At 51.7% G+C, this 10764-nt stretch overlaps 1 protein-coding gene across 1 annotated transcript; it reads left to right on the top strand.

The window, feature by feature from the left end:
- The first annotated feature begins 3644 nt into the window (after positions 1–3644).
- Positions 3645–10308, top strand: LOC121852531 (BRCA2-interacting transcriptional repressor EMSY-like). Its single transcript, XM_042346500.1, has 2 exons — positions 3645–3746; positions 9656–10308. Exons 1-2 carry the CDS (start codon positions 3693–3695, stop codon positions 9863–9865), a joined length of 264 nt encoding a protein of 87 aa, XP_042202434.1. The 5' UTR covers positions 3645–3692; the 3' UTR covers positions 9866–10308.
- Positions 10309–10764: the final 456 nt, after the last annotated feature.

The following is a 10764-nucleotide window of genomic DNA, read 5'->3' as shown; positions in this document are numbered from 1 at the left end:
CTTCTAACTGTGCCCTCTGATCTTTGACTACCCTAGGAATGGAATATTAACGCCCATTCATTCTCCTGTCAATACAGGGAAAAGCACCAAGCCCCCAGTGTGCAGTTCGAGTGTTGGTTGTGCTGAGGCCGGGCTGACATCACTGGTCTCTGCTGGCCACCAGCATAAGCCGATCACCACACAGACGCCTGTCGTAATGAAGCCAGTTCCTTCATCCTCTGCCGTCGCAGTCGCTCATATTCTGCAGCAGGTAATCACTGGAGAAAGAACAACAACAACAACTTTCATGTCCACAGCGCCCCTCACGCAGGGCAGTGTCCCAGAGCACTTCACAGCGGTGGAGCACGACACCGAGCCGGGGGGAGGGGAGGTGACCATAAGCACGATCGAAGAGGCAGAATCTGATGATGAGGAAGGAGGGGGCCGGCGGAAGGATCAGGGAGAGAGTGACAGAATCAGGTTGTAGTGGCTGAAAGCGTGAAAGAAAATGCATACATGTCAGCTTGGCTGTGGTGGTGTGACTGGCCTCTGGGGCAGAGGGTTGTGGGTTCGAGCCCCACATCAAGAAACTGAGGCGCTGTCCAGATTGACAGTCCACGGTGGATGTTGCACTAAGGGAGGTGCCATCATCACACCTGACCAGCAATTACCTGTGAAGCACTTGGGGACGTTTGACATTTCTCAGACATATCCAATGCAAAAACAAGTGCTATGTCCCATTTGGCTATAAACTGCAGTGTCCCGTCTGGTACAACAATAAGCCATCAATTAGACAACTTGTACTGCGTCTACACAGAGTACGTATTATTATTGCAGTACTATTCCAGAGTAATGGGAGTATTAATCCTACTGTGTTGTAAGGAGTCCTGTAGCTCAGTGGTTAGAGCACTCGCTTTGCAAGTGAGAGACCTGAGTTCAATTCCAGGCAGAGGGCGAAACCTTGGGCAAGTTTCCTTACTCCACACAGAGCCTAATAATAATCCTCCAAAACCAAAAACAATAATAAATTGGTCATTTTCAATCTACGACTGTTTGTGGGACATTGCTGTGCGCAATTGGCTGCCGCGTTCGCCCACAAATATACAGTCAATTCGCTTTGCAGTGTGTTCTGTGAAGCGCTTTGGGACGTCCTCCCGACGTGAAAAGCGCTATATCAAATGCAAGGATTATTATTATTATTATATTGCTGCAATGGGAGATCTGAATGATGTCATCCAGATTGCTAACAGTTAGTATCGAATGCAAGGAGTCTTGTACCGTATGTGGAATCCTCTAGTGTAGTGGGTAGAGCACTCGCTTCACAAAGAAGAGGACCCAGGTTCGATTCCCGGGCAGGGCAAAACCTTAGGCGAGTTTCCTTCCTTCACACGCCTCTGTTTACTAGCAGTAAATAGGAACCCGGTTGTTACCCGGTTGTTAGTCGATTGGTGGATCACTTTTCTGGGGATAATAATCTCTTCAAAAAAAAATTAATAGTGATAATAATTTGGTCACTCAATCCATGTTTGTGGGACACTGCTGTGTGCAATTGGCTGCAGCTTTTCGCCCACAAAATATTCAGTCACTACACTTTACAGTATATTCTGTGAAGTGCTTTGAGATTTCTTGAAGATGTGATAAGGCACTATATCAAATGCCAGGATTATTAATATTACTGTATTGTAAGGAGTGAGGTGTCATGGTTTGGGATGACCGTGATATGAAAGGAACCCTATAAATGTCAGTGTGTGTATTACTGTTCGATAATTACTACAATGGAGCACTGAATGACCTCATCCAGATTACTAACAAACAGTGTCAAATGCAAGGTGTGTGTGATGACTTGTGTCTCTGCCCTGTGAACCCAGATCCCTATAAAGCTACAGGGAGCTGCTCGGGGCAGCACAGCGAAGCCGGGTGAGGACTCCGAGGCTGAAGACAGTGAGGTGGAGGATGGCGACACGCTGGACCCTCAGACAGGCCTGTTCTACAGGTCGCACACAGCCGCTCAGCTCCCACACACAGCATTGCTGCAGCTTCGAGAGGCGGTACAGGGCAAACCCACAGCCCTGCAGGCAGTGAGTGGGGCAGTGCCCCAGGGCATCACAGTGAAACCTCAACAACAGCTTCCCAAGGTCCTGCTCCCCCCACAGCCCACACCCACACAGCCCCCACCCACACAGGCCCCACCCACAAAGCCCCTACCCCCACAGCCGCCGCCCGAGAGAGCCGTCAAACACCAGCCCACATCGTCTGAGCAGCAGCCACCCACGCAGGTAACATTATCAACAACAACAACGTGCATTTACACAGCGCCCTCAGCGCTTAACAATGCCGGAGCCTGACGCCAAACTAGGGGGAGGGGGGAAGTGACCGTAAGCACGGTCGAATAGGAAGGTCTTCAGTCGCGATATGAAAGGGGAGCGGGGGGCAAGGTGGAATGACTGGGGGAAGAGAGCCCAAAGCTTTGGAGCGTAGTGGCTGAAAGCGCAGACTCTGATGGTGGAGCGGAGGCAGTGGGTGGTGGGTTGAAGAGTCAGCAGGTCAGAGGTGGGGAGGTGCCGGGGCATCAAGGGATTTGATGACAAGTGAGAAGATCTTGAAATTGATCCGTATTAAATATAAGATAATCATTTTCTCTTTTTTTTCAAACAATGGATGTCCTTCATTCCCTTTCTATACCTATTGCTGATGTGATAGCAATAGAATTCTGATCCCATTTATTTATTTATTTTGACTTCTTATGAGTTTTACTGGGATCAGACCTGAGGTCATATGGTGTCTTCTGGTGTCCTGTAGCTCAGTGGTTAGAGCACTCGCCTCACAAGTGAGAGGACCCGGGCGGGGGGAAACCTTAGGCAAGTTTCCTTACTCCACACGCCTCTGTTTACAGCAGTGAGCAGGAACCCGGTTGTTAGTCAAATTGGAGGATCACTTTCCGGGGCTAATAATCTCTTCAAAAAATAACAACAATTTAGTCACTCAATCCACGACCGTTTGTGGGACGTCGCTGTGGGCAATTGGCCGCTGCGTTTCGCCCACAAAATACAGTTACTGCACTTTAAAGTATGTTCTGTGAAGCGCTTTGACACGTGTCAATGACGTGATAAGGAGCTGTATCAAATGCCAGGATTATTATTATTAGATTGAGCCCCCGGTGGCACAGACTTGATCAGGGCTGCTTTGCTGGAGTTTATTTGCCAATCCATGTTTTATGGTTATTTCAGCGCCTGTGTTGGCATTTTCAGGCACAGCCGCCCATCATAACACAGGGAGCGACAGTCACCAAGATCACGTTTGGCAATTGTCAGGCCACCACCATCACCAAGGCCACGGGAGGCAACTCAGAGGCCAAAGCCGCAGCCACCTCAACCAGTTACTACACCGTGCAGTCTTCCAAAAAGCTGCTGGAGACGGACATCCTCAAGATCTCCATGATGGAGGCCAAGATCGGGGTGAACGACGAAACCTCTGGGGGGGACCCCAACAAAGACAAGAGGCCGGCCAGCACCACGCGGACCACCTCTCCCAGCCCCTCCCAAAAACTCACACCAATCCTGGGGCTAAAGGAGCAGCCAAACAAGCCTCCCCCTCCCCGTATCCCCCCAGCCCCCTCCCCACCTCCCCCTCCACCTCCCACAACTCAAGAGAAGAGCCTCCCAAGTGGGGAGAGTGAAGAACCTGGGAAACCTGGCCCAAGCCACTTCCTCCAGATGCCGAGTGTAACACAGGACAAGTCGGAGCTCTCTGCAGATATTCTCATTCAGGTCAGCAACGCTCCCTTGGTCACTGCTCTCCAGCGCTGTTCTGCGATGTAGAGGTTAGAGCTCTCACCTCACAAGCGAGAGGACCTGGGTTCAATTCCTGGGCAGGGGAAACCTTAGGCAAGTTTCCTTACTCCACACACCTCTGTTTACAGCAGTGAGTAGCAACCCGGTTGTTAGTCGATTGGCGGATCACTTCTCAGGAGTAATAATCCCTCAAAAATAATATTGGTCACTCAATCCACGACTGTTTGTGGGACGCTGCTGTGCGTAATTGTCCCACGAACAGTCTGATCTGAGGGGAGAAGGGAAGCCGAGGGGGTGGAGGAGTTGAGACGGTGGGGGGGGTGGGGGAAGCTGAGGTGGGTGGGAGGTTACTAAAAGTTTGGTCAAAAAGCAATGTCTTAAGGTGGGCTTTAAAGGTGGGGAGAAACAGCAAAGCTTAGGATGGAGTTCCAGAGACACACCTTGAGACTGTAAACTGAACCGTTTAAGCTGTGTCTAAGCTGTTGGCACTGAGACCACCTGTAAATGACTCTCAGTTCATCCTCATTGTTTGGAGCTGAGGTGAACGCCTGGTTCAAGTTCCACGACTGCAGTTATTTCCAGAGTTTTTCTTTGTGAATGTTTTATAGAAAACTTCCATTCACTAAATGATTCTCCTTCTTCATCCTGAGCACTGTTACCATCGCTGAAGAGCCGAGGGTCACACGGTCTCTTATTGACCGTCACAGGAGAAAGAGACTCACAAACAGACACTTCGGCTTTCACAAAAAGCGGTTTGTTTGGTGTCATCGAACCTCACAGCACAGAAGGAGGCCATTCGGCCCACGGCTCTTTGAAAGAGCTACAACTACTCCCACTCCCTCCGCTCTTACCCCAACTAGTCCCACTCCCCCGCTCTTACCCCAACTAGTCCCACTCCCCTGTTTTTACCCCAACTAGTCCCACTCCCCCGCTCTTACCCCAACTAGTCCCACTCCCCTGTTTTTACCCCAACTATTCCCACTCCCCCGCTCTTACCCCAACTAGTCCCACTCCCCCCGCTCTTACCCCAACTATTCCCACTCCCCGCTCTTACCCCAACTAAACCCACTCCCCCACTCTTACCCAACTAGTCCCACTCCCCCCGCTCTTACCCCAACTATTCCCACTCCCCGCTCTTACCCCAACTAGTCCCACTCCCCCCGCTCTTACCCCAACTATTCCCACTCCCCGCTCTTACCCCAACTAAACCCACTCCCCCGCTCTTACCCCAACTAGTCCCACTCCCCTGCTTTTACCCCAACTAGTCCCACTCCCCCACTCTTACCCCAACTAGTCCCACTCCCCCCGCTCTTACCCCAACTAGTCCCACTCCCCCCGCTCTTACCCCAACTAGTCCCACTCCCCCACTCTTACCCAACTAGTCCCACTCCCCCGCTCTTACCCCAACTAGTCCCACTCCCCTGCTCTTACCCCAACTAGTCCCACTCCCCCACTCTTACCCCAACTAGTCCCACTCCCCCCGCTCTTACCCCGACTAGTCCCACTCCCCCCGCTCTTACCCCAACTAGTCCCACTCCTCCACTCTTACCCCAACTAGTCCCACTCCCCTGCTCTTACCCCAACTAGTCCCACTCCCCCGCTCTTACCCCATTGCTCTGCAACGTTTTCCTTTTCCGGTCCCTATCCCTATCCCTTTTGAAAGTTATTGTTGAATCTGTTTCCACCCTTTCAGGCTGTGCTCCAGACCGTAACAACTCTCTGTGTAAAAAAAATTCTCCTCATCTCCCCTGAGCAGGGCGGAATCCTCGGCACGTTTCCTTACTCCACCCACATGCATTTGTTTATCCAGCAGTGAATAGGAACCTGCTTGTCAGTCGATCGTGTATCACTTCCCGGTGGTAATAATTCCTCAATTTTTTTTAAACTTGGTCACTCAATCTACGGCTGTTTGTGGGATACTGCTGCATGCAATTGGCTGCCATGTTTCAACCCCAATACACAGTCACTAAACTTTACAGTATATTCTGCAAAGCACTTTGAGACATCTCATCGACATGACAAGGCTCTATATTAAATGCAAAGATAATTATTATTGCAGAACAGCAAAGGAATGATCGACTGGCATTGTTAACATGCACGTCAGCATATGAACCGAGATCATAGAATAATAGAATTATACAGCATAGAGGCCATTTGGCCCATGGTGTCTGCCGGCTGTTTGAAAAGATCTGTCCAATTCAACCCCACTCCCCCACTCTCTCCCCATAGCCCTGATCAACCCCACTCCCCCACTCTCTCCCCATAGCCCTGATCAGCCCCACTCCCCCGCTCTCTCCCCATAGCCCTGATCAACCCCACTCCCCCACTCTCTCCCCATAGCTCTGCAAACCCACTCGATTTGGTGATCACCCGGGGCCTCAGTGTCTCGGATGTCACTATTACCGACAAGGCCATCTCCGACCACTACTTCATCTCCTTCACCACCTCCACCCCCCTCCCCACCTCCACCAGACCCACCACCATCTTCTACCGCCCTTGGAAGAAGTTACCCCCACAATCCCTAACCGATGCCTTGGAGTCCTCTAAACTCCTCTCCCTCTGGCCTTCAACCCTCACCGACACTTCTTCTCCTCTCTCCCTCCACCACAATACCCTCTCCTCCACACTCGATACTCTTGCCCCCATCACTTCCCGCACTGTCTCCTACTCCCGCTCCTCCCCCTGGTACACCACCCACCTCCGCTCACTGAAAAGCCAGGTGCGGGCCGCTGAACGCACCTGTGTCAAATCTGGCCTAACGGTCCACCGACAAATCTGGGTGGACCTCCTCAAAATTTACCGCTCCACTCTAGCCTCGGCCAAGTCGTCCTTCTACTCCAGGATAATCCTGGAGGCGAAGAACAACCCCAGGCTACTGTTTTCCACCACAACCCGACTCCTCCGTCCCCCCGCCACCCCGCGCAGGTCATCTCCTCCAATCTTCACTGCGAGGAGATGCTGGATTTCCTTGAATCCAAGATCAAGGGAATCCGCTCCGCGTTCACTTCCCCTCCAACTTCCACCCACCACTCACCCCTTCCCTCCCACACTCCGACTCCTACCCATCCTCCCCTACTCACTTTTGTACCCGTTTCCCCACCCTCTGTCACTGAACTCATCCTATCCCTAAAACCAACCACCTGCTCCCTTGACCCCATCCCCACTCCACTCCTTATCTCCCAGCTCCACTTTCTTGCCCCACATATCACTGACATCATCAACCTGTCCCTCTCCTCTGGCTCTGTCCCCATTCCATTAAAAACTGCCATCATCACGCCCACCCTGAAAAAACCCTCCCTTGATGCGTCGCAGCTATCAAGCTACCGGCCCATCTCCAACCTCCCCTTTCTCTCCAAGGTCTTGGAAAGAGTTGTCGCCTCCCAACTGCGCTCTTTCCTCTCCACCCATTCTCTTTTTGAACCCCTTCAGTCAGGTTTCCGTGCTGCCCATAGCACAGAAACCGCCCTGGTCAAGGTCACCAATGATATCCTGACCATCTGTGACCAGGGCTCCCTCTGCCTCCTCGTCCTCTTCGACCTATCGGCAGCATTCGATACGGTCGACCACGCTATCCTACTCCACCGCTTGTCCTCCCACCTCAACCTTCAAGGCACTGTCCTTGAATGGTTTAGGTCGTACCTTTCTCACCGTCTTCACTTTGTCTCAACGAATGGCTTCTCCTCCACCCCCGTACTGTCTCATGTGGTGTCCCTCAGGGCTCTGTCCTCGGTCCCCTCCTCTTCACCCTCTATATGCTCCCCCTGTGGTGACATCATCCGCAGACATGGAGTTAACTCCCACATGTATGCGGATGACACCCAACTCTACCTTTCCTCCTCTACCCTCAACTCCACGACCACCGATGTCCTGACAGCTGTCTGTCCGACATCGAGTCCTGGACGAGAGACAACTTTCTTCAGCTCAACGTGCGAAAAACCGAGGCCCTCCTGATTGGCTCACGTCAGCGCCTCCGCACCTCAGGCGCTGACACCATCAGCATCCAAGGCCGCACTCTCCACCTCTCAAAGCCATCAGGAACCTCGGGGTTCTGTTCGACCCTGAGCTGTCCTTTCTCCCTCACATCCGCACTACAACTGGCACCGCCTTCCATCACCTCCGGAACATCGCCAGACTACGGCATTACCTCACCCCTCACGCGGCTGAAACCCTGGTTCACGCCTTTGTCACCTCAAGGCTGGACTATGGGAACTCTCTCCTCGTCGGCCTTCCCGCCACCTCCCTCCACACTGCAGGTCATTCAGAACTCTGCAGCTCGTGTACTGTCCCGCACCAGGCTTCGGGACCACATCACTCCCACCCTTGCTCGCCTCCACTGGCTCCCCATCCCCCAGAGGATTGATTTCAAGATCCTCATCCTCACCTACAACGCCATTCACGGCCTCGCTCCCTCCTACCTCTCCAACCTACTATCCCCCTACCTACCTGCCCGTACCCTCCGATCTTCTGGCTCCGGTCTGCTCCACGTCCCCCGCCCCAACCGCCCTACCATCGGTGGTCGGGCCTTCAGCCTCTCAGCCCCCAGGCTCTGGAACTCCATCCCCAGTGCCTTCGCCGCTTCCTCCCTTTCCTCCTTCAAGGCCGGTCTCAAAACCTTTCTCTTTGACCGAGCCTTCAGCTCCCCTCTGGACTCTCTTCCCCCTCCTCGCTCCCTCCCTTCCCTCCCCTCACCCTGACCATTTCCCCCCTCCTCGCTCCCTCCCTTCCCTCCCCTCACCATTTCCCCCCTCCTCGCTCCCTCCCTTCCCTCCCCTCACCCTGACCATTTCCCCGCTCCTCGCTCCCTCCCTTCCCTCCCCTCACCCTGACCATTTCCCCTCTCCTCGCTTCCCTCCCTTCCCTCCCCTCACCTTGACCATTTCCCCTCTCCTCGCTCCCTCCCTTCCCTCCCCTCACCCTGACCATTTCCCCCCTGCTCAGGTCATGACCCAACTGTGCAGCGCCTTGGGACGTCCTCCTGACGTGAAAGGCGCTTTATAAATGGAATCTTGTTGTTGTTGTTGCAAACTTGTCCTCCCCAAATAATTATCTACTTCTCCCTTAAAAATGATATTGAATCGGTTCCCATCGGCCTTTCAGGCAATGCATTCCAGATCCCAACAACTCGCTGTGTAACGACATTTCTCCTCCCCTCCCCTCTGTTTCTTTTAACAACTGTTTTAAATCGGTGCCCTCGGGTTACCGACCCACCCGCCAGTGGGAATAGTTTCTCTTTGTTCACCCTATCGAATCCCCTCATAATTTTGAAAACTTCTATTAAGTCTCCTCTTAACCTTCTCTGCCCCAAGGAGAATAATCCTGGCTTCTCTACCTCTCCTGATCACTGAAGCCCCTCATTCCTGGTACCATTCTGGTCAATCTCCTTTGCACCCTCTCCAATGCCTTGACATCCTTCCTAAGTGTGGGGCCCAGAACTGAACACAGTCTCTCGCTGAGGCCCAACCAGTGTTTTATATAAAGGTTCATCATAACTTCCTGACTTGTGTATTCTATGGCCTATTTATAAAGCCTCGTGTCCCGGATGCTTTTTAACAGCTTTATCTGCCTGTCCGCCATCTTCAAAGGTTTACTATATGACCCCCAGGTCTCTCTGTCCCTTCACCCCTTTAAGATTGTACCATCGGTTTATATTGTCTCTCCTCATTCTTCCTCACAAAATGCATCACTCTTTGACAGTGCCTTCAGTCACCCTCCTACCTCCCTTCCCTCCACCACTCCTGATTGATTGTGGATCCCTGGCCCGTGCAGCGTCTTGGGATGTCCTCCAGATGTGAAAGGCGCTGTGTAAATGTCATTTGTTGTTGTTGTTGGATGGTGGTGGGGTGAGAACGCACTGAATTTGATCCTCTCTGTGTTTCCCTTTCTAGTCTATACCTCAGTATTCGATCCCCAGCCAATCCAGCTCCAATGTGGTGGTGGAGCCCAGTGGGCTGCTGGACATCACTGACTTCACCAGCCAGAGACTGGCTGAGGAGGAATCTGTGCAGTATTCAGCCATGGATCACGATGTGGACAGCAGCAATGAGGAGGGCACGGAGCCCAGTTCAATGGAGAGCAGTGTTGAGCAGTCACACTGAGGGGCACAGACCTGTTATGTTATTCACCTTCTCTTCACAAGGAAATGCTCTTTGTTAAATAAAACTGTGCACATACTGTATAACTGCTCCATGTAAATAGGTCCCGAACACGTAGATTTAGCCTTTTACAAGTGCACTTTGTGAGGGATGTGTCTGAATAAAAACCGTTAGCTGTTTGGCATGAATGGAGGGGACTCCCCACACAGGGAAACTAACTCCCTCCACTCACTATACAGGAGATTGTTCCTTTAACTGTAGGCTGTGCAGATTTGGGATCAACATTCGCTAACAGGACCAGTGAACCCCAGACACTGGCTATTGTGAAGGGTTTATAGGTTACCCACCATCGCGCAGTTCAGCTGATTGGATCTTGGTTTCCCTCAGAGGCACGTCTGAACAAGCACACCGTCAATAAAATGTTTCTACTTCATTCATTCACTCAATCCAGTTTTTCTCCTGCTTTCCGCAACTCTCATCACTGATAACAACAACAGAAGTCACTGGGAACACACAGCAGGTCAGGCAGCATCTATGGAGAGAATGAAAGCAAGTTAACGTTTCAGGTCAATGTCTCTGACCTGCTGAGTGTTCCCAGCAACTTCTGATTTTCAGCATCTGCGGTATTTATCCTCATCCCTGGTAACTGTCTGTCTGATATTACCATCAGGACTGTTTGATTCTTTGCTTTGACGACAGCAGCCAGGATTATTGTCTGAATCAAGTGTTAAAGCTCTGGGCCACTACTCTGCGTGAGGGCAATATGTAAATACGTGTTGTTATTGTTGACAAATGAATCAACAACAAATAATAATAATAATCCTTGCATTTGATATAACGCCTTATTACGTCTCTAAGACGTTTCGAAGGATTTTACAACGTGAATTGTCTACCTTTTGTGG

This window comes from Callorhinchus milii, unplaced genomic scaffold, assembly GCF_018977255.1.
Source record: "Callorhinchus milii isolate IMCB2004 unplaced genomic scaffold, IMCB_Cmil_1.0 Scaffold901, whole genome shotgun sequence".
Lineage (NCBI taxonomy): Eukaryota > Metazoa > Chordata > Chondrichthyes > Chimaeriformes > Callorhinchidae > Callorhinchus > Callorhinchus milii.
This window is presented reverse-complemented; position numbering and strand designations above follow the sequence as displayed.